This window comes from Elephantulus edwardii, unplaced genomic scaffold, assembly GCF_000299155.1.
Source record: "Elephantulus edwardii isolate Elephantulus edwardi_28Jun2011 unplaced genomic scaffold, EleEdw1.0 scaffold00116, whole genome shotgun sequence".
Lineage (NCBI taxonomy): Eukaryota > Metazoa > Chordata > Mammalia > Macroscelidea > Macroscelididae > Elephantulus > Elephantulus edwardii.
This window is the reverse complement of record NW_006399866.1, coordinates 5608814-5622263: the sequence shown is the minus strand read 5'-3', so window position 1 is coordinate 5622263 and position 13450 is coordinate 5608814. Positions and strand designations below refer to the sequence as shown.

Sequence of the window (13450 nt, the reverse complement as noted above, 5' to 3'; positions counted from 1 at the left end):
AAATATATAGAAAAATTGCTATTGTAGCCATTTAAAAAGTGCACAGTGTGGTACTGTTAATTAATTCACACTGTTGTGGAACTATCACCATTATCTATTTCCAGTTTTTTATCACCCCAAACAGAAAATCTATTCATGGAAGAATAACTTCTTGTTCCTCCTTTCCCCTAGCCCATGGATACTGCTAATGTGCTTTCTGTATCTATGAATTTGCCTGTTCTACATAGTTCATATAAGCATAATTATACAATATTTATCCTTTGGTGTCAGACTTTTTTCACCTAGCAGAGTAGTTTTCAAGATACAATTCCATTCTTGGAAAGACCACTTTTTTTTTCATTTTACTTGTCTGTTATTTCTGCTTTTGACTATTGTGAATATGGCTATACATTCTTCTTCTAGAACTACGTCTTTGAGTGTATTTTGAACCTTATATGGACTTTACAGTTAAACATCTTGCTACCCACTTTTAAGTTACTCTGCAGTTGTTTTTAGCTGCCAAATTGGATGATACCATTGCAGTCACATTAAAGATGCTCCTTCCTAGGACTTAATCTACAAAGAAAGCCTTACTTGACTTCTTCCACTTCCTTATCAGTCCTTTGGGTGGGACATGTTCTTAATACACCCACGGCTCATTTACTGACAGACATTAAGTTTCAAAACCAGGTTGTTGTGGAAAAATCCACATTATACAAATATGGAGGATGACTACACCAGATCACAAAACAGAAGATGATTAAATCAATACATCAAATCACATTATTACATCATTGTTAAATCAATGAGAGACAAAATAGAGAATAGTTTTTAAAATTATTATAATATTTTTGCTAATATTTTTACAAAAACATTTGATAACAAGATAAAATATTGAGGAGTAGGTATAAATTTTTTGCATTCAACTGGGGGGGTTTTCTTTAACTTAAAATAAGTAGGAGGAAACCATATCTCTCATCCAGAAGAATTACATTATTACTTATTTGTTCATTGCTAAACCAAACCCACCTCACGCTATCAGGTCAATTCTGACTCATAGCACCACTGTAGAATTGCCCACAGGGGGTCCAAGGGTGTTTGTCTTAATGAAAACAGACTGCCTCGCCTCTCTTCTGTGGAACACTGGTGGGTTCATGTCACTGACGTTTTGGTTAACAGCCAGATGCTTTTAACTCCTTACTCTGTGGACTGGTTTTAAAATACTTGAGCTTGCTTTCAGTTAAAAACTAGTTGCTAGTGTACCGGAACCTTGAATTCCTGCCACTTACTTTTTGAGCAATATGTGGAAATCTTGCAATGAAGATAAATGTCCTAAAGCCAACCTCGGATAATGTAGAAATCTGGACCAGTTATAGGCTAGAAAGCTGGTGTAGGAGAGGTCCCAAGTTATCAGTTATAAAGAAAGGATACCAAGGGGGACCTGGCGAGAGAGAAAATTAAAAAGGGGCAAATGGGAAGTTAGGGCATTGGGTAGTTCTTGACTCCTTTCTGCACTTGGCATAGACTGTTATAGTAACTTGAAAAAATAAAGAGGAGGTAAAAGAATGACTGGAGCCTTGGTCCTGATTGGCACTACGATAGCAGCATGGGGAGTGGGCATTTGTCTGGCTCCCCCACACCATGTGAGGAGTCACTACTAACCACACAGCCCTGTGGCAGAATGGCAGGTCCCTGTGCAGACTTCTCTTGCCATTGATAATAATCCCCCAAACCACTAGTCCTTTCGTCTTTGTTTCATTCTTTAGTAAGAAAACATTTCAGAGTCCTTTTGACCAAAATGTTTGACTTAAGATTGCTTTTCTTTTTCTTTTTTTGTTCTCAAGTAATTGGAGTTTTTGTGTGTGTGCTTGTTTGTCACTTCAGCAAGAGGTGAGTGAAGAATACTGTTAATTGGCTCAGAAAGTAATTCCCATCAGCAGGAGCAGGGATGCCTGAATGTCCCTAACATAGCAGCCCTTTCTTGCAGAGCCACCTTTCCCATCTGCCTCACTGTGACATCTGAGAAAGACATAGGCATGTTTCAGGAATTCATTTCTCAATTTATTCCCTTTACTAATTCAAGAAGAATTTGTTGCTTACATAATGTATGCCATTGCTTTTGAATGATAGGCTTTTGTCCTATTTGTTTAATGTTGTTGCCAGTATCAGCCCTTTTCATTGGTGTTTTAATTACAAATGAAATAGATTAAGCACTTAGATGGCCATAGGTTGACCAGGAGCCCCCCTCCCATTTTCATCCCAAACAGTGTTTTCTAAATGAGTTTGTGATAGTTAAATACTCATTGGACCTGACTTGACAGTGTGATGACTTAACTCATTGCTGAGGTGCATGATGGGATTGGGACTGGTCCAGAGGCCAGATGCCTGCCTTCCTCTGTGCAGTGTGTGCAGGCATCACTTTGTGGAGGATGGTCATGGTGCAGGCTTAGTAGGTCTCCAGGGAGGGTGGCTTCACCTCCGTCTGACTTGTAGTAATGGGGCTGACCTCCAGATGGGAGAGTCGGAATAGGCCTGCTGCTGTTGTCTGTTTCTCAGTGCCTTTCCAACCCCCTCTGCTTCAGTACAGCACTGCAGGCTCCAGGCCCACTGATGGATCCGCTGACGAAAGGGTCCTGTGGGAATCAGATGGCAGCACAGACCCTTCTATGGAAAGCAAAGTCATCTCTCTCCTTTGGCATCCCACCCCTTCAGACATGGCCAACAAAAGACCCTGAACTAGAATCCCAGGTCAACCTGTAAGTAAGTAAAAGAAGCATCATCTCAGTTAAGGCTTAATGCTCACTAGCAAGTGACACCCTTAATGCTCGGGAAGATAATACGTTTTACCTTTTCGGGAGAATGTGAGGAGGGATGGCTGTTTGGTTGGGAAATTGTATTTCTTTTCTGAAGGCTCTCTTACTCACCACTCTTTCTTTAGCAATACTCAGAGTATTGACTCTGACCAGGATTGAGAAGCAGAGCAGATTCACTTCCTGAGTTAGGGGACTTGGATTTATGGATAAACATAAACCAAATCATCATACAAACATATACTACTAGCAAACTGTGGTATGTATTGTGAAATGTGTTGCCATTATTCAATGAATATTTGCAAAAATATCCACGTTTTATGTCCTAACCACATAGAAGCTATATGAAAATAAGACATTTTCTTTCCCATTGAGTGTCAAATCATATTTTGAAAGAAAATGAGATAACTATAATACATAAGGAATGAGAGTATTAGCTAATATATAAATATTATAAATATATATTATGTAAATATAAATTATATGCTAATATATAAATAATGTGTAAATCCTATTTAAACATATTTGTTACATGAATGAACAAGTAAATGAATGGAAAAAAGACTTCCTGAGAGGAATCCTTAGCTCTCCAGTGGAATCAGAGGCAACTAATTGTAGTTATATGATTGAATTAGAAATAAATGTGGTGCCTCATAAGTGCAGTGCAACAGATATTTATTGATATTGACTGTACCAGATGCTTTTCTGGGGTTAATTCTTAACTAAGGACATGGATTAGAAAGTCCACCTTTGAGACTTAAAAAACAGAGTACACTTGAGGCTCACTCTTAGAGATTCTGATTCAGTAGATCTACTTCAAGTACCTGCCCTCAAGATCTCAGAGTTAGTCCAGGGAGCCAGCCAGTAGCCAGATAGCTCCACTGCTCTGGAAAAGAAGCCTGTATAGAGTGGTGCACATCCTCACACCATTGCTGTAGAGTTGATGCTGACCCGTGGCAATCCCTTGTGTGTGAGTAGAATTCTGACATCATACACTCCAAAAGGTTTTTAGTGGTTGATTTTGGGGAAGTTGGTTTTCAAAGGAGTCTTGGTGGTATAGTGGTTAAAACACTCAGCTGCCAACTGAGAAGCTGATAGTTCAAACCCACCAGCTGTTTTGTGGGACAAAATTACGGCAGTCTGCTTCCATAAAAATTTACAGCTTTGGAAAATCTCTGAGGCTTTCTATTCTGTTATATAGATTCAAGATGAGTCAGAATCAACAATGAAAACATTGGGTTTGGGTCTTTGTGGTTGGTTTTGCTTTGTTGTACTTTTTTTTTCCAGATTGCTAAGTTTTCTTCCAAGACAGTGCTGGGTGGACTGGAACGTGTCACCATCTAGTTAGCAGCCAATTGCATTTCATTTCAACCCCTCAGGGAAATCATAAAGTGTTGTGTGAGTAGGTAGTCCACTGGAGACTGGAAAGAGAAGATTTTGATAAGCAGCAAAACTAGTGGTTCACACCTGAACTGCCCATAGAATCACAACAAAGCTTTACAAATTTACAGGTAGGATTGCATTTGTGCAGTCTCAGAAGGCAGGGAGGGGCAGAAAAGGACAAATAGAAATAGGGAGCCCAGAAAGGGAGGAGGATGAGTGCTGTTAGATTAATGGGCTTACAGCCAGTGTCTCTCTCTCTCTCTCTCTCTCTCACACACACACACACACACACACACACACACCCCAAATTGTCAAGTGGAAAGTTTCATTTCCTTTGTAAACTGTCTCCCAAACTACAATAAAAAGTTAAAAAATATACAGCCCCTCTAAAACCCTAATATTTAGGGAAGAACCAAATACCAGTAATGTGTGTGGTTTTCTTCTCCATCAGTTTTTGCATATATAATGCAAACGCAGTAATTTTTTCCAGCATTGTACTCATTCATTCTGTCCTTTTCCTAACCAGCCCATCACCATTAACAGACACTCAGCACCCCCTAAAACACCAATATTTTTAAAAATTTCCAAGGTTGTTCCAGAGTCATCAAATATTGAGAAGTGCCACTTTATAAATTTTACTCACACTTAATTAAGCAATACAAATCGGCATGATTATTTTGTGTAGGTCTTGTATGCCTCCCTAAGGGATCTGAACTTCTCATTCCCATGATATAGATGAGTTGATTATCACTAGTTCTGTAAGGAGCTCTGGTGGCTTAGTGGTAAGGAGTTGCGCTGCCAGTACAGATTGGAGGTTTAAACCCACCAGCTGCTCCACAGGAGATGGATGGTCAGTTACCTTCCATGGGATTAACTGCCTGTGAAAACCTGCTACAGAGTCGACTGTGGGCTTGTTCCGATGGAGCCCAACAACAACAACAAGAGTTCTGTGTAATTAACAGTCTGTGAAAATCGCTGGAGGGTCAGTTCCAACTCAGTGATACACAACAACAACAAAGGGAAACTAGTGAATATCTAGGAAGCTGTGGTAGCCTAGTGATAAGGAACTACACCACCACACTGAAGGCATAAGGTTTGAATCCACTGGCTGCTCTGTAGGAGAAAGATGGACAGTCTCCTCCTGTGCAGTTTACTGCCTTTGAAGACCCCCTGGAGGCTCAGCTATGGGTGGGTTCTGATGTATCACAGCTACAGCAACAACAGGGAATATCTAGAGTCATTGTTGTTTTTCACAGCTACTATCATGCTTTCCATAAATTGCCCCTTAAGTGAATATGGGAATTGAAAGACTACTGAATTATCTGAATGAAATGCTACAGTTTCTCACTGTAATTGATAAACATTGATAAACTAGGGTCATAGTGGACCCATTGAGCTGTAGAGAGGGATGCGGAACCTCAAAGCTTTACTAAAAATGGGGGGGGGAGCTCTCCTTAATTATGGACTTGAAGAGAGAATTTTGTGTTTAGACCATGACATGGAGAAACTTTAGATTAGGGGCTTGGAGGTAACCCAACAGCCTTTGGCCCTAGAGCTGTGGTGATAGTGATCCTAGTGGACCCCTTCAAGTGCTGCATTTCCCCCAAACTCTAAGCCCACAGTGCATCCGGGATGGCATACACTGGGCCAGGCAGGGCTGCTGGAAAGCTGTGAAAGGGTGGAAGCTGTCTGAGTAATCACCTTCCACACCCTTTGGTGAAACCCATTGGAAGTGGGATGGAGCTTGATTGGTGGCTGTGGGACAGGCCAAGTGGTGGTGAGAACGAGGCCTAAAAGCAGAGTGGTGGACAAGGACACTGGGCTGATGACTGATACTGGATAGGATGGACTATGTAAGTACTGCTGCCTTTTTATCACACTGGCAGATTCCAGAGTTTCATATCCTCTACAGCTGTCTCACCTAACAGTGTCTGGGTGAGGCCAGGGCAAAGACTGGGCCCTAGATTTAGAGACTGATGGGGAACCAGAATGTACAGGGAGCCAGATATTGGGAAGGGCACAAGAATGATGTACTTTTAAGAACTGCTATCCGATGGTGAATGACAGGGAGTTCTGGTGGCTTAAAGGTAAGGAATTGTACTGCTATCAAAAAGCTATGCAGTTCGAATCTACCAGCTGCTCCTTGAGAGGAAGAGGGACAATCTCCTGTGCAATTTACTGACTGTGATACCTGCTTGAGGTCAGCTTTGGGTCAGTCCCAGCTTCTGACTTGACAGTACACAACAAGAACAGAAATAATGAGAATGGCCCAAGAGAGGGGAAGGTTTGGATCCATCATTCCTAGGGTCACTATGAGTCATCCGTCATAGTGGTTGACTCGACAGCACCTTACAGTAATAACAACCTAACAATTTTTGTAGGCCATTCATTAAATTCATTCATTTGACAAATACTGATTTTCTTTCCTGCCTACCAAGCAAGCATTTGCCCAGACACCTAAAGTGTACCTTAAATCTCATAAAGTTATGAGGTAATAACAGTACTACAGATAAGGAAACAGAGGCCCAGAAAGGTTAAGAGACTTGTCCAGAGCACACAGCTTATAAGTGACAGAACAAAGATATGAACCTAGCTCAGTCTAACACGAGAGCTCATCTCTTTCCCTCAGAGCATGCAACTGTTCAGTTAGGGAGAAAGGTGTTCATGGGATACCAGCATCCACAGGGCATCTTAGGACTGACACGTACAGAACAGTCCAGTATCAGTATTGGGCACCAGTGAAGTTGACCAAGCAAGCCTAAGGCTTCCTCGCTGCCAGGGACCATGATAATACAAAGACCTAACTTTCTGCCAGAAACGACTTCTGGTGTTTATTACACAATTTACTTAGAATCTGTATACTGTGCTGGGCCTCATGCCAGACACTGGAGGCACAGAGAACATCTCCTTCCTGATTAAATAGGAAGTTATTAAAGTGTTATTGCCTATGACAGGCCAGTAAGAGGACAGGAACCTCACCAGGAGAAGTGGGGGTAGGGCTTCCTGGACAGAGGACACATTCCAGTACTCTGAGTGTTAAGGGAACCGTGTAAATACTGGGGCTTGGCTGGTATTTCATGGGGAGTGGTCGGCAGTGAGCCTAGAAGGTGGACTCAAGGCAGGCCATTCAGGAGTGCGGAGAAGTGGGGGTAGGGCTTCCTGGACAGAGGACACATTCCAGTACTCTGAGTGTTAAGGGAACCGTGTAAATACTGGGGCTTGGCTGGTAGTTCATGGGGAGTGGTCGGCAGTGAGCCTAGAAGGTGGACTCAAGGCAGGCCATTCAGGAGTGCAAGGGCATAGCTATGCAGCTAAGTTTGATTTGCTTATTGTGAAGATAACTTTATCACTGGGCAGCTAGACTTGAGTAAGTGGAGGGAGGGATTTAGGGAGACCTGTTTACAAGAATGGCAAGTGGTTATCCTTGAGTGTCCTTGTCACTGGCATGGTTGATTTGAGTAATACTCATGATAGAATGACAAGAGCAGACCTGGTAAATGTGTGATTGTGGTGTAAGGATGTGCATCTCTGAATTTTTATATTTGTGGCTGAATGATTGACCTTGTGCTAAGTAAGAGGGCCTGCAATGAGAAAGCACAAAATCCAAGGTAGACTGTGACATAGATTGTTAGAAACATATTACCAGGACTTCAGAGATACACTTTTGAGTCAGAGGGTCCTTAGGAAAGTCTTGTTGAGGTGATGTGTAATGAACCTTGAAGGGGGGAGTTCAACCTTCTTTCTTCTACTCTTGTTCTTGGGTAGATTTTAATAAAGGAAGAAGATATTCCAGATGCCACAATCAGTGTTGGCAAACGCACAAAATAAGATAAAAATAAGAGAGTGTTTGAGGAATAACAAATATCTTGGTTTTGTTCTCATAAAGTGAAGTGGTCAGAAGTTTCAAAAGTGGTCTGAAGTTGTCTTGGGGGACATATTGTTAAAATGTATTGCATGTAGTCATACTAAGCATCTCTGAATGGCCTTTGAGACAGGTAGGTGATAGTTTGAGCTGTTTTTTTATTGTACGTGCCATTGAGTCGGAATCAACTCAGAGCTGACCCTCCAGTGGGTTTTTGTTTTGTTTTTGGTGGGTTTTTTTTTCTAGTTAAATAATGATTTTATTGCTCAAGTAAATAAGACAGATTTATGCAACCAGGACAGAGGCTGTGGATGATTCATATTTCCAGTTGGGGGAAAGGACTCTCTTTGTCTTACAGTATCAAGCCAATCGGTGAATTTGTCTTTCAATCAGGATCAGACGGAATTTAGTCTCCTTCTCCTTTCTGTTCCTCCAGTGGGTTTTAGGAGTCATAAATCACACAGGAGTTGATTGACAGTCTTTCTCCCATGGAACTGTTGATCGATTCAAACCATGTGCCTTGGGTTGGCCGCACAGCACCTTTAGAAAAGCTAATTTGACAGCTATTTATAGTGGAAAGACTAGGAAAACAGTTAAGAAAGGTATTATTGTTGGTGTGTAGTGTTGAGTTGGATCTGACTCATAGCTGACCCTCCAGTGGGTATTCAGAGGCAGTAAACCGCACGAGAGGAGACTGTCCATCTTTCTCCCACAGAGCAGCTGGTAGATCCAAACCGCGTGTCTTCAGATTGACAACACAGTTCCTTACCACGAAGCCCCCAGGGATGTCCTAGGGAGGGTCTATATTGTTATCTGTAAGTGAGAGAAAACCAAATAAAATAAGCTTGGGCTAAAAAGGAGGATTTATAAATGCATGTAACTAAAGAAAAGGACTTCACTGCCCTCAGAGAGAACAAGGTCCATGCATTAAACGATGTCAGCCCAGCTGGGTTTTCTCTTACTCTTCTCACCTCTTATCTCTCATCTGTGCTCCTGTCTGCATGTTGGCTCCATGTTGCTCACAGCTTTCACCAGTTACTGTTAGTTCAGACAGTGTGGAATATATTCCTATAGGTTTGTTACTTGAGAAGAAAAATATCTCTGAGTTAGAAGAACCCTGGACTGGGACTCTAGTTGTCAGCTCCATGTCACATGTCCATTCTTGGTTCTGTAGAGCTAAGTCTGTGACCAGGCGAAGAGGGCATAGCTCTCGTTCACCTTGGCAAGCAGATCAGGCTCAGAGAAGAGAGTGAATGGTTAATAGAACAGAACAGGCTTCGAAGGACTTATGGAAGCTAGTGGAGGAGTTTCAGGAAAGAGGAGTGTGATCCGTACTTGATCACAAAAATAACTCAGAAAGATTTTTTTAATAATATGAATCAGGGAACCTATTTAGTTATAAATCCCTAGAGGTAGGACCCAGGAATCTGGTTAAATGTTCCAGATGCAATACAAAGTTTGCAGATCAAAACTTACTTAAGTATGACAGTAGTCTAGAATAAGAGGTGCATAGCAAAGTGGACTGGGAAGGGAGGAAACGAATGCAACAATCAATGATTTTTTTAAAAGCCAACTGTAGATGGTAGGGAAGAAATATGCAACAGTGAATGTTTTTAAAAATCCAACTTTTCTATAAAATTTTGTTTAAATCACAATTTTTAAAAAAATCTTTAAAAAAAAAAGACTAAGCAAAAAACAAAACCAAACCTGAAAACTGACAGTTGAACTTTATGATGAAGAAACCATAGCTTTGAGAAAGCATTTTAGCTGGAAAGGGAGGTCAGACAATAGACAAGAACCCTGTCTGACTAATAACTCACAGACTTTTTGGGACTATTCCTGATCCTAAATGAGATAAAATCTCTTCATTCAGAAGAGGCTGTGGTACAAGGGCTATCTTTGCTGATGTCAGATAGACCTTGACTGAACACAGAGAATACAAAAAAGATACTTACTTGTGCTTTCTTGATCATGAAAAGGCATTTGCTTATGTGATTTTTGTTTTGTGCAGTTGAGTCCAAACCAACCCATAGCTGAGTGGGTTTTCAGAAGCAGGCAGGTGTTAAGGGAGGAGACTGCCCATCTTTCTACCATAGAGCAACTGGTGAACTCAAACCCCATGCCTTAACGTCAGCAACACAGCTCTTTACCACTAGACCACCAGCGTTCCCTTGACTGTGTGGATCATAACAAATTATGGCTAACATTGAAAAGAATGAGAATCACAGACCATTTAATTGGACTCATGTGAAACCTGTACATAAAACAAGAAGCAGTTGTCTTAAACAGAACAAGGGAACTGTACATGATTGAAAATCAGGGAAGGTGTACATCAAAGCTGTATCTTTCTGATTACTTATTCAAACAGTTTGCTGAGTAAATCATTCAAGAAGAATGTCACATCAGGATTAGAGGAAGACTCGTTAACAACTTGTGTTATACAGATGACACAACCATGCTTGCAGAATGTTAAGAAGATTTGAAGGACTTACTACACAAGATCAAAGACTACAGCCTTCAATATGGATTACATCTCAGCCTCAAGAAAACAAAAATCCTCACCATTGTCAAAAATTTAATTCTGTTGGACCTTCAGTCAACATCCTTGGTAGCAGCAGTCAAGAAATCAAAAGATGTGTAGCATTGGGAAAATAGGTGTTTAAGAACCTATCCAAAGTTCTGAAGAACAAGGATGTCAGTTTAAAGACTAAGATGTGCCTAATTCAAGCCTTTCTATTTTTTATTGCTTCAACTCAAGAAAATAAAGCAAAGTTGTTGTTGTTGTTATGTGCCGTCCAGTCGTTTGCAACTCATAGCGACCCTATGGACAACAGCCCTAAACCCTGCTCTATCCTGTGCCAATTGCATTGCCTCTGACACACCCATCCCAATTACCCCAGTCACCGAATCAATCCACCTCATAGAGGGTCTTCCCCTCCTGTGCTGTCCCTCTACCCTACGGAGCATGATGTCCCTCTCCAAGGACCTGTCTCTCCTTACAGCATGTCCACAGTATGTTAGACGAAGCCCCAGAATCCTTGCCTCCAAGGAGTAGCCTGGTTTAACCCTCTCTAGGATGAATCTGTTTGTTTTCTTGGCAGTCCATGGAACATTCAATACTCTTCTCCAGCACCACAACTCAAAGGCGTCAGTTCTCCTTCTATCCTCCCTAGTCATTGTCCAACTCTCTGATGCATAACAAGTGATTGCAAAGACCATGGCCTGTATCAGGCACACCTTAGTCTCCAGAGAGACACCGTTGCTCTTGAGTACTTTAGAGAGGTCCCTAACAGCAGACTTTCCCATCACAATACGGTTTTTTTTTTATTTCCTGGATGCTGGTGCCAAGAGTGTTGACCATGGAGCCAAGCAAACTGAAGCTGTGAACACTCTCAATCTCTTTGCCATCCATCCTGATGCTACCAGTTGGTCCAGTGGTGAGAATCTTTGTCTTCTTGACATTGAGCCTCAGTCCATACTGAAGGCTGCAGTCCTTGACCCTCTGCAGTAAGTGTATGAGGTCCTCCTCAGTTTCAGTGAGGAGGGTTGTGTCATCTGCATAACACAGATTGTTGATAGATCTTCCACCAATCCTAACATACTATGTATGTAAAGCAAAGTAGTATAACAAAATGTGCAGAGAGCTGGACTCACATCATTAAAAGGGAAGACTCACTTAGCATTTCTCAAACTGAAAGAACTGAAAAACCAATTCAATCCTCTAGTTGCAATACTGAGAGATGTTGTATGCACAATCTTGAATGATCCAGGAAACATCAAAGAAGATGGAAGGAATACAGAGTCAATACAAAAAGAATTAATTGATACTGAAAAATTTCAGGATGTACCATATGAACAAGAGCCAGTAGTGATGAAGGGTGAAGTCCAAGCTTCACTGAAAGAATTGGCAAAGAATAAGGCCCCAGGAATCGCTGGAATACCAACTGACATGTTTCAGCTAGCAGATGCAGCCTTGTATATGCTCACCAGTTTATGCCAGGAAATTTGGGGGACTAGCCGGCTGACTGACTAGAAGAGATCCATATTTGACCCCATTCTCAAGAAAGGTCATCCAACAGAATTTTGAAATTATCAAACAATATCATTAATATATCATGCAAGCAAAATATTATTGAAGATCATTTTTTTAAAAATTCCCAGATTAGTACATTGACAAGTAGCTACCAGAAGTTCAAGCTGCTTTTAGAAGAGGCCACAGCACCTGGGATATCATTGCTGACGTTGGATGGATCCTGGCTGAAAGCAGAGAAGACTAGAATTATGTCTATTTGTATTTTATTGACTATGGCAAACCATTTGACTATGTGAATCATAACAAATTATGGCTAACATTGATAAAAACTGGAATCCAAGAACACTTAATTGTGCTCATATGGAATCTATACCTAGACCAAGAAGCTGTTTTCCAGAGCAAGGGAACCCTTGCTTGGTTTAAAATCAAGAAAGATATGTGTTTCCATACCTATTCTGTCTGTATGCCAAGCAAATGATTGTGAATCCAGACTCAGTGAAGAAAAATGTGGCATCAGGATTGGAGAAAGACTCATCAAAACCTGCATTGTGCAGATGACACAACTTTGCTTGTTGAAAGTGAGGAGAATATGAAACATTTGCAGTAGCAAATGAAGAACTATAGGTATGAATTACATCTCAACATCAAGAAAACAAAGGTCCTCACCACAGGTCGTTTGACATGGTAGATGGAGAAAGAATTGAAGCTGTCAATGATTTCATCTCTCTCATCTTCTTTAGAGCAACAGTCAACACTCTTGGTCAGGAAATCAGGAAACGTATTGCATTGGCAAGTCCACATTCAGGGACCTCTCCAGAATGCTGAAGAGCACTAATGTCAGTTTGAAGATTAAGGTGCACGTGATTCATGCCATAGTCTTCTCAATTAACTGCTATGCATTAGATTGCTGGACAATGAAAGTAAGGATGACATAAGAAGAATTGATGGCTTTGAGTTGTGGTGTTGAAGAAGAGTACTGAATATCCTATGGATTGCTAAAAGAACAAATGTCTTGGAAAAAGTGCAGCAGGAAGGCTCCTTGGAGGCAAAGATGGCAAAATTTTGTCTTTCATACTTTGAACATATAGCTAGGCGAGGCTGTCCCTTGGAAAGGGACCTTATGCTTGGAAAGATGGATGGTCAGCAAAGGAGAGGAAGACTCCCAATGAGAAGGATTGAAATGGTGACTGCAGCAATGGACCCTACTATGTCAGAGATGATGAGAACGGTACATGGAGGGCAGGTTTCAGATTGGCTGTTCGTAGGGTCGTTTTGAGTTATACTCGACTCGACAGCACCTAACAACAACCATGACATCCATCTGAAAGTTGGATAATTAATAAGATGACAGCATAATGGATGCCTTTGAATTGCAGTATCAGG

The 13450-nt window shown here is 41.2% G+C and overlaps 1 protein-coding gene across 1 annotated transcript in view; it reads left to right on the top strand.

Moving 5' to 3' along the window:
* The first annotated feature begins 2589 nt into the window (after window positions 1-2589).
* GARNL3 (GTPase activating Rap/RanGAP domain-like 3) overlaps window positions 2590-13450 on the top strand; it is a 243864-nt gene continuing 233003 nt past the window's right edge. The window contains exon 1 of the mRNA XM_006892542.1: window positions 2590-2735. Within this exon, the coding sequence (XP_006892604.1) occupies window positions 2590-2735 (146 nt within the window). The remainder of the gene's footprint in view (window positions 2736-13450) is intronic.